Source organism: Hoplias malabaricus, chromosome 13, assembly GCF_029633855.1.
Source record: "Hoplias malabaricus isolate fHopMal1 chromosome 13, fHopMal1.hap1, whole genome shotgun sequence".
NCBI lineage: Eukaryota > Metazoa > Chordata > Actinopteri > Characiformes > Erythrinidae > Hoplias > Hoplias malabaricus.
In genome coordinates, this window is record NC_089812.1 from 34286848 (window position 1) to 34303921 (window position 17074).

Sequence of the window (17074 nt, forward strand, 5' to 3'; positions counted from 1 at the left end):
TCCTCACTGTCCAATTAAAAACATGCATTCATTCATTGTCTGTAACCGCTTATCCAGTTCAGGGGGTGGGTCCTGAGCCTGGTCCAGAGTAAAGTGGGAACACATCCTGGAGGGGGCGCCAGTCCTTCAGAGGGTGACACACACTCACACCTAAGGACAAATGAGTCGTCAATCCCCCTACCAACGTGTGTTTTTTTGGACTGTGGGAGGAAACCGGAGCACCCGGAGGAAACCCACGCAGACACAGAGAGAAAACACCACACTCCTCACAGACAGTCACCCGGAGCAGGACTCGAACCCACAACCTCCAGGTCCCTGGAGCTGTGTGACTGCGACACTACCTGCTGCACTACTGTGCTGTCTCCAATTACAAACTTGCATTTCCCAAAAGGATAACTTTACAGGAGCAGGAAAAACGCTTCTTTACTTTCAGTGGAAGTCAGTGTAAAAAATTCGGCTCCAAGTAATTTTGGAGCATTTCCATTGGTCGATTCATCATGAACGATACATGTTTTTAATTGGACAATGATGTCATGCATTAGAGCAGATTTTGTACCTGGACACAAAGGCTTGTGAGCTTCTGAAGAAGAGAATTGAGAAAATGTGTTAGACACTTGTGTGTTTCTGTGTGTGTGCTCTGCTTCAGTGGGTCATACTCGCTGTTCATTTGGCCTTATAACCCCTGAGATGCAAGCTGAGCCAGAAACCTACTTTTCAGGACAATAAGCAGCGCCAAAACACCAGACTAGAAACTAGAACAGTTTGCTCTGTAGCTCTCTCTCTCTCTCTCTCTCACACACACACACACACACACACGAGAGAAGGAATTGTTTGCTGTGGAGGGTAGTAAATGAGAGGTTATTGAACCCCAGTAGACTGAATATATCACACAGTGCCCTTCACAAACATTGGCTCTCCTCATAAACACGAGCAGAACAAGCTGTAAAAATAAAATTGCAATTAATAATTTTAAATAAATAAAAAAAATAAAAATGACCACTTATATTTTGTTCTTTTACTCAAAATATTATTAATTAATTAATTAATTCATTCATTGTTTGTAAGCACTTATCCAGTTCAGGGTCGCAGTGGGTCCAGAGCTTAACCGGAATCACTGGGCGCAAGGTGGGAACACACCCTGGAGGGGGCGCCAGTCCTTCGCAGGGCGACACACCCACACATTTACTCACACACAAACACTTTTGAGTCGCCAGTCCACCTACTGTGTTTTTGGACTGTGGAAGGAAACTGAGCACCCGGAGGAAACCAACGGAGACACAGGGAGAACACACCACACTCCTCACAGACAGTCACCTGGAGGAAACCCACGCTGACACAGGGAGAACACACCACACTCCTCACAGACAGTCACCCGGAGGAAACCCACACAGACACACACAGGGAGAACACACCACACTCCTCAGAGACAGTCACCCAGAGGAAACCCACGCAGACACAGAGTGAACACAACCCACTCCTCACAGACAGTCACCCGGAGGAAACCCACACAGACACAGAGTGAACACAACCACACTCGTCACAGACAGTCACCCGGAGGAAACCCATGCAGACACAGAGAGAACACAACACACTCCTCACAGACAGTCACCCGGAGGAAACCCACACAGACACAGAGTGAACACAACCACACTCCTCACAGACAGTCACCCAGAGGAAACCCATGCAGACACAGGGAGAACACGCCAAACTCCTCACAGTCACCTGGAGCAGGACTTGAACCCACAACCTCCAGGTCCCTGGAACTGTGTGATTGCGATACTCAAAATATTAACAAAAATCGAACTACTAATCTAATCTATTTGGACAATAATTCGTAGAAAAAACATACATCTTGCCTAAACCTTGCCACCATTTCCAATGCTAAGTGTACCATACACTTCTGAGGCCATGATTATACTGTCACAAGTGATTGCAAGTGGATAATTTATGTCATTTATTCCTGGCATATTGCAGGGGTCTAAAAGGCATCTCTGAAGCTCAAGGACCTGCTTAAATGTGATGTCCAGGATTTTCATCAAAAAATGTTTCCATCATCATTTGCTGCTCTCCAGTCTGTCTGCATGCTTTACGAAGCCCCAGTGTCTGTAAATGGGTTTGAAAAAAAAATGTCTCATAGGCTTTCTCTCTCACAGCAAAGAACTGGCATCTGGAGTTGTTTAGACAGCAAGAGAAGAGATGGAAATGACTCTGAATTCAGAGTCATTTAGAGTCTAAAAACATTTAGAGCACTAAAAACATGAAAGAAAACATAGACTGAAAGTGCTGCAAAACTAAACAACATGAGTTTCAAATGAGGTTCTGTGGTAATTAAAAAACTTACAGACAAGTTCAACTTCAACCATGAGCAGTCGTTATTTTTCCCTTAAAGCTTTTAAAGACGTGGAGCTTCTGAACGTAAACAAATCAGAGAGAGCAGCAGGTCCCCACAATGGTAGAGCCTTTAAGATCAAAATTTGTCACTCAATTGTAACAAAGCATCACTTGAGTCAGATAAATTGAGTTTTAAAAACACATAGAACCAATATCAACTGATAAATCTTCACTTTAATTCTTTTACTTTTATTTTTGCAGAATATGAAAATGCTTCTCATTGTTTTACATGAAATATCTTAACGATTGAATCAGTAGAAATGATAAAAAACCACAATGGTTTTATTTAAATTATTTAAATTCAGAATGCTTCATCCATCTCCTGTTAAAAGTTACCATTTTTCGAGAGTGTAACATTAAGAACATGCAGTTGATGATGCTGTAACTAATCAACTGAAGGGCCTGCTTCAAGATGTGGTCAGCAGCATGGTCAATACATGTCAGCTCTAAATGGATCAAGTGTCTGAGAATGAAAGCTCCAGGATCAGCTCTCTAAGATCTATATAATTATATTCATTAGGGAAACACATGAAAGGCAAAACGAGTTCTAATATTAGCATTCCTACTACGAGAAACTGAATACAACTCCTGATCTCACGAAGCCCTGTATTACCAACTTTCTCAATATGAGAACACTACTCTCATATCTGCAGACATCTACACATGAGGTTAGTGCTGGAAGGTGTATTGATAAAATTCAATACCATAATATTATCCAAGTTTATCTCTGTATCAGATGATTTTTACATTTTACATTTACATTCTTGTACATTTGCATAAAGTTAATGAAATGTTCATTGGGACCCAAGCTAAAAGTCCTTATTATAAAGGAACTGGGTTTTATTGACGGAATATATTTCTTAGAATTACACCACAGTGAAATATGCAGAGATGAACTTCACAGATCCTTAACTGTGGCAGATAGTGCCGTTATATAGGGGACATATGTGACACAATCAAGATGCAATCCATTACGTAATAAACATCCACATTTATACGCAGTGAGAAGGCCGATCATATTACAGTGACTTTAGTGCCGTGTCTCTGCAGTGTCCTCGTGGATGTACATTAGATACGTGACGCAGTGAATGAGTAAGAAAGGACGCTGCGGTGCCAAGGAACGAGCCGCCGCATGCTGAGAGTCACAGGCAACACATATGCCACAAAACACACACACACAGGACGCAGAGAAGCTAGTAAACCTGACAGATACACAGACAAGATCAGGACATCTTTGAAGATATACAGGGTTCGTTTCATGAACGTGCATTGAGTTTAACCTTGGGATACATTGGAATGCCAAGTGTAAAAATATAGTTGTGACTGACTGAGTTCCATTAATAAGCATGTTCTACTTCTCCTTTTTAAAAACCATCAAAATAAAACCTACAGACAATAGTCAACAGAAATAAATACAAATAAAAAGCTTGGTGCATAAATTCACAATTAACCAAATCACTTATTATATGTGTTGTTTAAACAAATAGCTATAAGTTCTACCAAAATATTTGTATCAAATCTATTTTTGTGACATTTCAGAATCCTTAAAGCAGTGAATTACATCCTACAGAATCCAAAGGATCAATGTGAAAAATGATGATTTAAAGTATTGCAAATTTATGCTTAAAATTGATCTGGCAAACCATCCCTCAGCCCACAACAGGCACTCAATCAGAGGACCACAAAGAGCTTTCACTATATGTTTGCACTATTAATATGAAGAAAATGCAATTTGCAGCCACTTTGACTTCAGCATCTGACAGAAATGGAATATGCGTCTAAGGGCAGTGTGAAGTGATGACGAAGAGTAATGTACAGTAGGATCGGCAGAAAGATTTATGCATTGTGCTATCTCCTCAGTATTCACCATGACCAGCCCGCAGCAGATTGTGACTCCTCTGATTCGGAAAGAGGCTAAGAGCTATTTCTCTTTGCATTTTCTATTATCTCCAAGTGCTGGCCTATTCCTGTCGAGTCCAGAGTCCAGCCTTCCTCAAGAGTTCCTCATGGAAAGCTGTTATTAAAGGAAATATAAGATCAGTCCACAAGACCTTCACAGCTTCAGACTTGAGGGTTTCTTTACTTACAACAGCTGAAAACAATAATGTGAAGTTTCTATATGATATAAAAAAATATATCTTATCGAAACCTCCTGAAACATTTAAAATTAGTATATTGTATACATATGTTACTCTATATTTATTAAATAAAAAAACATTTCACACAAATTCACATTTTTATACTTTGTTTGTTAATTATCTCCTCGCTGGCAATAAAATATTCAAGCGCATTAATAAAAACACCTGGACACATGAATAATAATTCAAATGGGCTCCTGAGAGGTGCTGTCTTAATTGTAGTTCCCCTCAGTCATAAAAGCATATGAAGCATTTTGATTTGTCCAACTGTAGGAAAAAAACAAAAACAAAAAGAGATATCTGGACTCACTTTACTTGAGGGAAGCTAGCCTTCACCCTCCCAGCTTGATAGTATTGTGTAAAAGTAAGGTTAGCCTTTGAATCTCTCTGTACTGAACTCCCAGGACCCTGTCGCCCCTTCACTGGTTGTCTTTCCTTTAAACATTTTGTTTGTTAATAAACATGGCATACCAGGGACACACACAGGACCTGCCATGTTAGAGACGCCCTGACCAGCATGACCATTACAATTTGGTTCTACCTGTCAGGCTCTGCACTCGGAGAGGCAGAGGTAAATGCAGGGAGGATACTTTGTTATAACAAAGGAAACCGACAACTAGAAAACAAGGAATTAACAGACATAAAAACTTAAAGACCACACATTAAACACTAACCTGAACAGAACTAACCAGAAAGCTAAGGCTAAACACAGCGCTAAAGCTAAACCTAAATACAGAGCTAATGCTAATCCTAAATACTGAGCTACAAAGTAACTGAGGGACCTGGAATGACAAATATCACGACACAAAGGGATAAATGGAATACAATGGTCAACAAACACTGAGAGTCAAGACAGGGTTTATAAACTAGAGGACAATACAAAACACCCGGGAACAAAAAACACAAGAGGAGACACTGATGAGAGGGTGGAGCTACAAACCAAGGAGGGGCTAAGGAGGAGACAAGGGTGACAGGAACAAAATAAAACAAAGAGCCATGTGCTAAGTAAGCACATGGTGGGAACAACAGGACAGGGCCAGGGTGTGACACTACCCAGTATTGCTAAGTTTCTTATGTTTGCTGACGTTTGATGCTATTTCACACCAAAAGTTCACAAGACTGTCTTTGTTGATGGAGCAAACATACAAAGTCATATACAGAAATACAGTCCCATTAACATGACTTCAGATTTGTCTTCATTTGCCACCTTGAGGGCTGAATGCTTTGACCACCGCATAAAAAAATAAATAAATAAACAATTTTCAGCGTGGGTTTCCTCCGGGTGACTGTCTGTGAGGAGTGTGGTGTGTTCTCCCTGTGTCTGCGTGGGTTTCCTCCGGGTGACTGTCTGTGAGGAGTGTGGTGTGTTCTCTCTGTGTCTGCGTGGGTTTCCTCCGGGTGACTGTCTGTGAGGAGTGTGGTGTGTTCTCCCTGTGTCTGCGTGGGTTTCCTCCGGGTGACTGTCTGTGAGGAGTGTGATGTGTTCTCCCTGTGTCTGTGTGGGTTTCCTCCATGGGACTGTCTGTGAGGAGTGTGGTGTGTTCTCCCTGTGTCTGCGTGGGTTTCCTCCGAGTGCTCCGGTTTCCTCCCATGCTCCAAAAACACACATTGGTAGGTGGATTGGCGACTCAAAAGCGTCCGTAGGTGTGAGTGTGTGAGTGTGTGTCGCCCTGTGAAGGACTGGCACCCCCTCCAAGGTGTGTTCCCACCTTGTGCCCAGTGATTCCGTGTTGGCTCTTGACCCACCGCGACCCTGAACTGGACAGGCACTTACAGACAATGAATGAATGAATAAATTAATTTGAAAAAATGTACAGTTTGTGGAACATGAGTTATTCAATTGAATTATTTATTTCTTATAAAATGATTAAGCCTAGATTTAAGCTAGATTATATATATATATATATATCCCCTCACTCCTGTCATCTGCCTATAACCTGTTTCATATTTAGAGCAAAGATCATTGGGTAAAAGAAGCTTTGTGATTTTTAGAGCATTGAAAGGGGTCAATGCATACCATGTGGAATAAACCAGAACATCTCTCATTCCCACTTCCATCAGCTGTTACCCTACTTTCAAAATATGGCAGACGTTTCTTTGAAGGATATGACACTGTGTCTGTGAAATAGTTTTTTTTTTGTGTGTTTTTTGAGCATTGTGAACATACAGACATGCTGGCGGTCTGGTTGAAGCCTTTGGCCCACAGCAGGACCTGCAATCTCCAGGAGAAAACAGGACTGAGTTCTACTTTACCTTCCAAGCAAACAAACAAAACAATCAATACACTACATGCACTTGTAAGGTGTCACCCAAGGCTTGACATTTCACTGGAACAGGGGAAAATACAGGTCTTCTTAAAGGTGTCAAAGGCCAAAAACATGCTGAAGGGGAGTTTAAAATACAATTTACATTATTTACCTGTGCCATCAGCTTCCATTCTTTAAACAAATTCAAAACAAAGTCTGTGGCAAGGAGTCTCTGATTCTGAGAACTGTAGTAGCTTCCTTGAATCTGCAAATTCCACCTTTCCCCGCAACAATTTCTTACAGTTCCACATCCTTTCAGACCCACAATACGGTCTTCTCATAAAGTAACTGCTATGTCTTTCACCTCTCAAAAATGAAAGCTGCAAGTACTGTGACAGATATGCAAGCTATTTACTTAACCGTTATTCAGAGTTGTATGTTAGAATGTACAGCAGAATATATCATCCAGAAATCTGTAGTTTTGTTCATTCACCTATTTTTTTCCCCATTTTGGTCACGATCATTTCCCACTTAGTAGCAAGGTATTCCCCTGTAATAAAACGTTTCCTCACTGGGCAGCTAATGACTGGCTCCAAGGCATATGAAGCTAGCCACTGCCTCTTTTCGAACTGTTACTAAAGCAGCATTATTGTGTGGTTCAACATGCTTGAAGAAGAACATCACCTTTCATTTTCTCTTTTTCCAACCCCTAACAACAATAGTTTGATAGGACCTTTACTGAACTTGTTTTCTCTTTCCACTTCAGGGTGATGGTTCCACCTTCCTCCAATTGGGCTCCTCCATTGAGCAGCAGATTAATGGCATGTTCAAGGTGATGGAGGAGTACAACTGGGACAGCTTTGTCGTGGTGACCAGCCAGTACCCAGGTTACGAGGCCTTTGCGGACTACATCCGCTCTTTCACAGACACCTCCTACTTCCTGTGGGAGCTGCAGGATGTCTTGACCTTTGACATGTCAGCTGACGGCATGAACGACCTCCGCGCTCGTCGGCTGCTGCAGCAGATTGATGCTCAGGTGCTGCTGGTATATTGCTCCCATGATGAGGCCCAGTACCTATTCAGCATGGCCAAGGAGGTGGGTTTGCTGGGACCTGGTTATATCTGGATCATCCCCAGCCTGGCAGTGGGGAACCCCAACAATCCCCCTCCAGACAGCTTCCCCGTTGGACTTATTAGTATCATAACCGACCGCTGGAAGCTCAGCCTGAGGAACAGAGTGAGGGACGGGGTGGCCATTGTAGTAAAGGGTGTGGAGAGCTTCCGGAAACAGAGAGGATTTGTTCCTGAGGGACACACGGACTGCCAAACTCCACTGCGGCCTGACACCAACGACACGCTCTTTAAGTGAGTGTTAGGATGGGGAGGGGCACGGGGAGTTTGGGAATGCTTGGGGAAAAGAAAATCTTTTTTTTATTTACACTTTACAGAGGAATGGGTACGAATACAAATCCAGTCTTTTCAACACCGCTGTGTTCTGACCCGTGCAGTTTAACTTTTCATGAAATCAGAATTGGAAATTACAGAGCCACCTTTGTTTTCCGAAGGCTGTTGAAGCACATTCAAAGACACTTTGAAAAACTCCAACTACACACACGACTGCACGTGTCTATTACCTTATGCTTTAATGTGCCCCATCCTTGCTGTTTAACAGGGTAATAACCTGCTCTAAGCCATGTGTAACACTTATTTTATGGCTTATTGCTTTAGAATATCATAAGAGACATGAAACAATGTCTTACAAAACCCATACACTGCTGTCCAATCTGCAATGATTTTTATTTATTTATTTATTAGCTCCATGTTAATTACACGTGAAAAAATTACAGCACAGAATCATTTGCTTTGGTTTGGATATAACTAGAAACCTAAACAAACTAAAAATACACTTTAGGTCATTTTGCTTCAGCATTTTTTCAGATTGAGGGGGAAGGGGGAGAGAGAGAGAGAGAACGAGAGAGAGAGAGAGAGAGAGAGAGAGAGAGAGAGAGAGAGAGAACGAGAGAGAGAGAGAACAAGAAAGAGAGAGAGAGAGAGAGAGAGAACAAGAGAGAGAGAGAGAACAAGAGAGAGAGAGAACAAGAGAGAGAGAGAGAACAAGAGAGAGAGAGAGAGAGAGAAAGATTGACAGAAGGTTATTTGTTGTTTTTTTGCCAATATTCTGAGTATCATGTGATACATTAATCTCAAGTTATTTGCTCTATTTTATTATATTGATTACCTTTAAAATGTTCACAGTGGGAGAATTAAACAATTGATTATCTTTCATTTGCATGTCTGTAGCACGATTACGTTGTCCTCTCTCTCTCTATCACAGACTCCATGTGTGTGTGTGTGTGTGTGATGTGTGATGTGTGTGTTGAGAGAGAGAGAGAGAGAGAGAGAGAGAGAGAGCATGTGTGTGTGTTTCTTAGTATAACCCTGCCCCTCACGCAAAGCATATTGAGTTTTCCTTTCTGCAGAAAGTGAAACAACTTACGTGTTTACAGATAATTACAGATTAATACTTTTCTGGTTCTTATACAGTAACAGGTCTCAGTGGACCTCTCGACATTACAGAGGAATACAATATGTGCAAAAAAGATACAGGCTTCAAATTAAACTCCCTTAAAAACCACCGATAGTCAATTTGGTTTCTGCCTCAGATTGAAGTGGTAGCACATGCCGTCTCTGCTTTTGAAAACCATGCAGTGTGTATCATATACTGCTTTAGGCTTGGATCAGAAGTAAAAATATAGAATGATAAGATATGTCCCTTAATGGCAGCGCCGCCTGAAAGAGAAATCTGGTGCCATCTGTGGCAGGGAACACCAAGCAAATCCTATTTGGTCTGAAAAAATTTTAATCAGCCAAAGGGAAGCTGAGGACAAGAGAGAGAGAGAGAGAGAGAGAGAGAGAGAGAGAGAGAGAGAGAGAGAGAGAGAGGAGAAAGGAGAGAGAGAGAGAGAGAGAGAGAGAGAGAGAGAGAATGAGAATGAATCAGAATCTGGTCAAGGTCACTGTGTACAGAACCACTGAAACATGGCATTGTGTGTGTGTGTGAGAGAGAGAGAGAGAGAGAGAGAGAGAGAGAGAGAGAGAGAGAGAGAGAGAGAGAGAAAATCAATGTTGTAAGGTAATTCAATATAGATTTTTACAGGGATTACTTTTTTAAAGTATTTATTAAATAGTAAATATATATCATTAGTATTTAGAGGATGTTGAGATAATGATGTTTCAGTAAAAACAATACACACATTTAGTGCTAGTGTCTAAATATGAGAACACACACTATACAAACCCTACTGCAGAGTTCAAATGCTCTTAGTCAGTCCACTTACTCCTCTACTCTAGTTTTCTCCAGTTTCTCCATGCTCTGTGTTCTGGGGGGGGGGGGGGGGGTATAATTCTAATGAGTCCCCTTATAACATCAAACATAAAAAAGGGCTCCTTTTATCCCATGTTTTCACACAAAAATTAACATAGCACTAAGAAGCACCAAGAAGGTGAATTTTAATGTATTTTAAAATAAAACTCCAGAGGTGGCTTATTTACTTGTTTTTTCTTAAATTCGTTTAATTTACACATAAATAGACACAACTTTTTAACATCAAACTAGTAGCATGCTACTTTCCACACACCTATCCTCCTCGGTCCCGAGCCGCGTAACCGTGTATTCTTCCGCCGTGCACACCAAACACAGAGTTCACGTTACGACGTTTACGGCGCAAAACCACTTACGTCGAAACAAGGCTTTATACAGTAAATGGGAGATGTGTCGTAACTCAGGACTGACGTAACCCGAGGACCTCCTGTATTATGTTTTAGTAGTAATTATGTAGTAATTAAGAGTAAATTGGCCAAAATATTGCAGCTGCGTTGAATTTACTTTTGTTTAGTTAAAGGGTATGAAGTAAGTCGAAGTAAGTCGAGAGCAAATTAAAAAAGATAACGGTGAAAATGTATCATGCTTTTACTCCAAATAACACAGTCTAAAACACCGTTATCAAACCCAAATCCTAATAAAAACCTTCTCATTACACTTAAAAATGATAATGTGGTATTTAATGGATGTTCCGAATACACAGTTTCAAAAGAACCTCTCCAATCTTTTCAACGAGAATTCATTCAGATCAATTTACATCATGCTCTAAGTCCCCTGTCAAGTGCTTCTAAGAGTTAATATTCATATCGAAACCCCACCAGTTTATCGCCCTGGTGATAAACTTATGAACTGAGCTATTAGAGTTTGGAGACGCTATATAATACTGAGGCTTTTCTATGCTCTGCAGTTTGATTCGGAGCTTGACGATATAATCCCATCACTTTCAACCTCACCAATCGCCTGTAATTAACTCTGCTATTAATGAGCTGCTGATTTAGTCATTTCATCTATTAACGAGATTACAGATGATTACCAGATTACACAAGCTTTGCTTTGGATGACATGCAGCATGTCCGCATCACTCTCTCTTCACTGCTGAGACTTGTGTGTGTGTGTGTGTGTGGGAGGGGGGGGGGGGGGGTGAAAACACACACAAGAACAGGTTGTTCAGTGTGCACCTGTGTCCGCACATGACGCACGTATCCCAGCTGGCCACCGCCGTCCATAGACATTGATATCTGGTTGAATGTAGGTCATGATATCAGGTCACTAAAATTCAATATCAAGACAACATCTAATGTCACAGTCAGTTTGATGTTGAGTAGTTGGACGTTGAGTCGTGGTGTTAAGTAACAAAAATCCAATATCTTCAAAGTCAGATGTTCCCAAGTCTTATTGACATTGAATAACGACATTAAATCCTGAGGTATGGCGGCTAAAACAGTGCCTGACCAAAGTCATACATTTATATATAACTTCAGCATCTTCCAAATTCCAGTGGCAAACCGATGCTGAAGTCAGACATGTTGTCATGAGGAATGAGGACAAAGACCCAACGTTGAGTCAACATCATTTTAGAGTCCACACCATGTTAGTCATTCATTCATTCATTCATTATCTGTAACCCATATCCAGTTCAGGGTTGCGGTGGGTCCAGAGCCTACCTGGAATCATTGGGCACAAGGCGGGAATACACCCTGGAGGGGGTGCCAGTCCTTCACAGGGCAACACAGACACACACTCACTTACTCACACCTACGGACACTTTAGAATCGCCAATCCACCTACCAATGTGTGTTTTTGGATTGTGGGAGGAAACCGGAGCACCCGGAGGAAACCCACACAGACACAGGGAGAACACACCACACTCCTCACAGACAGTCACCCGGAGGAAACCCACGCAGACACAGGGAGAACACACTACATTCCTTACAGACAGTGACCAAGAGGAAACCCACGCAGACACAGAGAGAACACACCAACTCCTCACAGACAGTCACCCGGAGGAAACCCACGCAGACACAGGGAGAACACACCACACTCCTCACAGACAGTCACCCGGAGGAAACCCACGCAGACACAGGGAGAACACACTACATTCCTTACAGACAGTGACCAAGAGGAAACCCACGCAGACACAGAGAGAACACACCAACTCCTCACAGACAGTCACCCGGAGGAAACCCACGCAGACACAGGGAGAACACACCACACTCCTCACAGACAGTCACCCGGAGGAAACCCACGCAGACACAGGGAGAACACACCACACTCCTCACAGACAGTCACCCGGAGGAAACCCACGCAGACACAGGGAGAACACACCATGTTAGTCATTAGACGTAATTTTTTTTTGGTTTTAAACTTTGTGGCCTGTATTTAGCTCTTCTTTTGCGAGGTTAAAATAGTTTTTCTGCTTTCAGGTCACATGACCCACCTAATCTGTGCCACTTATGGCTTGGCCACTGAAAGAGACCTCCTAGATATGATTATATTTAGGCTGCTTTTGTGGCATCTGAAGCACCATCCTGTTGATTTGATGGACTTTAATGGTGAAGAGAAAATTAAACTATCAAGAAAAATGAGGTCTCAGTTGGTTGCAATATATATCTGAGCAGTAAGTGTTAATTTGTTAAAAACAAAAACACAAAAAAAACAAATAATGTGTGAATGTGTTGTTTAACTTTCTTCAAATCTCTCCTCGTGGAGTCTGTATTATTTGAGGTTATCATCCAATACCTAGTTAAAAAAAAAAAAAGATTTTAAATAATGCAAATAAATGAGAATCTGAACAAAGCATTGTTCTTCAAACTCACTCTCACCCACTGCTTTAATAAGACTTTAAAACATTTCTTAAGTGTTTTATATTATTATTTTTGTGATTATATATAATTTTATACAAACACCACACTTACTGAGAAGTCATTAGGCATTAGTTTATACAGTATCTTCACATCCAGGTACATGGACTTGGTCGATGGGGGGAAGGGGACATGGACATTATGGCACTGATTAAGGCGCCGCTGCTTGTCCGGTGTGGCATCTTTGAACTGAATCACAGCCATAAAGGGATCAAAAATGGCTGTAAAAAGGATTCCGATCAAAGCAAATAACACCCCGCCTCCCCCCTCCCAATCAAATCTCTCCTTCTCGCTCGTTTTGATGCTGCCCCCGATCACAGGAGCTTACAACAACTAAATTTCCTTTGGATAACAAGTGGACGCAAACATGACACATTTCTCAATGCAATACTTCAATAAAATGCTTGTTGCTGGGACACAGCGTTATGAAAATAAAATGAGCACTTTTCATATGATCCAATCAGGTGCTGAACCAGGCTAAAGATGTGGGTGTGTTTACATTAATCTACTCAACAACTAACAATAAGGAGAAGAACTGCAGTAACCCTTTCTGATCAGCTGAGGATTTATTGCAACTATCTCCAAGTCTCTAGCTGCTGCATATATGCATTAATTTAGCCTCCTAAGTGGGAATAATAATATATAAAAATGTGTTAAGCCCTGTGAAGGACTGGCGCCCCCTCCAGGGTGTATTCCCACCTTGCGCCCAATGATTCCAGGTAGGCTCTGGACCCACCGCGACCCTGAACTTTATATTCGCTATGTTTCAGCATTGTTCTACGGAACATTACTTTTTTATGCTACATTTTAAATCTGTACAGTGTATCAATGCTTTAAAAAGAAGTTTAATATAATTGAGGATGTCAATCTCATTTTGTTCTGAGACATTTTCCTCTAAAATAGTAGCAATTGCGTGTAGCATCTCTGCTGGTTCATGTTTTTTTTTTCAAGATTGTGACATGTATGTTTTATAAATGTTTATTGACTAATTCCAATTTCATTATGTTTGCCACAATTTAAATATAAATAACACATATTACATACAGGGGTTATACAATGAATGTGAAACACCTGTCATTGTAGTGTGGGAGGTCTCATGGCTAAATTGGAGCAGACTGGTGGCCAAACTTCATTAACTCCACATTGCACCAGTAAGACCATGTGCATCCAATGGTTCAAACACTGTGTCCTGAAGGCGGTGCTGTGTATCAGGACGACAATGCACCAATACACACAGCGAGACTGGTGACAGACTGGTTTGATGAACATGAAAGTGAAGTTGAACATCACCCATGGCCTGCACAGTCACCAGATCTAAATATTATTGAGCCACTTTGGGGTGTTTTGGAGGAGCGAGTCAGGAAACGTTTTCCTCCACCAGCATCACGTAGAGACCTGGCCACTATCCTGCAAGAAGAATGGCTTCAAATCCCTATGACCACTGTGCAGGACTTGTGTATGTCATTCCCAAGACGAACTGACGCTGTATCGGCCGCAAAAGGAGGCCCTACACCATACTAATAAGTTACTGTGGTCTAAAACCAGGTGTTTCACTTTCATTGTCCAACCCCTGTAGCTTCAACATGCAATTTTAAATGAGTGTAAATAATACATCAATTGTCTACATCAAAAGTAAGACGTAACCTTTTATTAACTACGATGAGTCCTCTATAATATTACAATATTTTGGTACAGTTCTGCACTTTACGTTTACAAATAAGATATAAATTTACGCATTAGACCAATGATCTTCTCTCAAAATATAATAGAGTTGTACAAGTAGACAAATGTAACGTAAGAAGTCTTGCTTATCAGTTATGAGTTATAATGTGGGTGGTGCTGAATGAATGAATGAATGATAGCCCACACATTTCATATTTGTAGCAAAGGTTAGTTTTTGGTGATTATAGAAGTGTTATAACATAGGCTTCATGATGAAAAACAATCAACAGTAGCCTACACTGCCATTTCATGAGATTACAGACCAAACTCGGCCAATCTTTTGTGATTTCTTTTCACAGGCACATGTTGAATGTGTCATGGGAACACACGGATTTTTCCTTCAACAATGATGGATATCTGGTCAATCCTTCCATGATTGTCATCACACTGGACCGCGAAAGGCAATGGGACAAGGTGAGCCTCGCATTAATATAAACATGAATGTCCAGTCGTGGTATTTCTAACTGCTGTACTGTTGTTGGCAGAACACACCCTAGCAGTTGTGATCATGATAAACTTTTCCACGTCTCACGGACATGGCTTTTATCTAATGTCCTCAGGTATGTCTCCGGAAAATGATACACATAACTCGCAGTCTTTGGTTGTTGTGAAGGACGGCCTCTGACTTTTGCACAGCGAGGTGTATTTTGTGTACTGGGAGCTTGTTTGTGAACGGTACACTCTTGGGCATATGATGAGGCAGAAGAGGTATTTCTTAGTTCTACAAAATCCCAGCCTTGGGGCGGATGGAGTAATTATTAAGCTATTGATGTTTTCCTCGAGTTGGCCTCTATTTATTTTGGATGTGCTCTGTTACTCTTCACGGGTGAGGCTGTTTAATTTGCAGGTTGTGGGTAGAAAGCAGAGTTAAAATTAAAGCTGATGTACTGGTGTGAAATGTAGAGGGCTGTTTTTTTTTTGTCTATGAAGTCAGGCGCTTATTTGAAGTCACTTAAGAAGAGAGGTGTTTGCACATGACTGTGTATTTCAGCAAATGTTTCTAACTGTGAGTAATAAGTGAAGCATACATGAGACTTGGAAGTATATTTTATCACTGAAAAAAGCTTGGACTTACTTCAATGGGGATTGTCATTAATGATCAACCAGATGTGCTATATATTCTAAAAGTATGAAGTTTTATGATATTATAAAACTTTATTCAGGCTTCAGGCGTTCCTGACATCACCTTGCTCAAAATAACACTTTTCTATTATATTGTGTCTGCAGCCATTGCTTTGGTAAAGTGTAGTAATTTGTTAATTATTTAGATTGTGTACATTCTGTGAATTTTACAAAGAGAAAAACTGAACTGTCTTAGTACAACGACATTTCACAACAAGTCCCTATTGTCAGAGCGGTCAAAGCATTTGTTCTATCATCAGAGAGTAATGTGCCAGAGTGCACAGTTGGCCTCACCCTCTGGGTGGGTGGGATGGCACACCTTATCCCCCACATCTGCTGATGGTGCTATTTGGCATAGGTTCCGGTAAGCTGATGTAATAGATCTGGGCATTTTGTGTTCTCCGGGGTATTAAGCCATTCAGTGGAGTTCAATTAGCAGCTGTTTGAAAAGAAAACTGGGTTGCTTCACATTTCTTAGAGGAAGCATGTTCTCACCCCCACCTTCGAGAGCTTGGTGGATTTTAATGTGGTCAGATGAGCTCCACTGACAGCAACAGGCAAAGAGTAATATTGAGTAGGCAACTTGTCAAAACTTGAGAATTAAGAAAAAAAAAATCATTGGGTTTGATGAATGGCTCTAGGAAAAAATTAGTTCATTCATTCATTATCTGTAACCGCTTATCCTGTTCAGGTTTGCGGTGGGTCCAGAGCCTACCTGGAATTATTGGGCGCAAGGCGGGAATACACCCTTGAGGGGGCGCCAGTCCTTCACAGGGAAACACACACACACACACTCACACATACGGACACTTTTTTTGAGTCGCCAATCCACCTACTAATGTGTGTTTTTGGACTGTGGGAGGAAACCGGAGCACCCGGAGGAAACCCACGCAGACACAGAGAGAACACACCACACTCCTCACAGACAGTCACCCGGAGGAAACCCACGCAGACACAGGGAGAACACACCACACTCCTCACAGACAGTCACCCGGAGGAAACCCACGCAGACTCCTGTAAAACACACATAGCTTGATAAAAAGGACAGAAAAGTGTGCAACACCTCAGCTTCAAATAACATCCAGCTACATCACGTAATGTGAAAAAACACACCACAGCTAGACCAAAGTTCATTCTGGTTTGCCCTTTGGCATCCTCCACATCCTCCTTACATTCTTTCGGGATGTAAAATGCTTTTCAATAGAGAAAAAA

The 17074-nt window shown here is 41.4% G+C and overlaps 1 protein-coding gene across 1 annotated transcript in view; it reads left to right on the forward strand.

The window, feature by feature from the left end:
• The window catches only part of grin2ca (glutamate receptor, ionotropic, N-methyl D-aspartate 2Ca), an 80705-nt gene that overhangs the window by 34805 nt on the left and 28826 nt on the right, over positions 1–17074 (forward strand). The window contains exons 3-4 of the mRNA XM_066642277.1: positions 7542–8140; positions 15040–15154. Of these exons, the coding sequence (XP_066498374.1) occupies positions 7542–8140; positions 15040–15154 (714 nt within the window). The remainder of the gene's footprint in view (positions 1–7541; positions 8141–15039; positions 15155–17074) is intronic.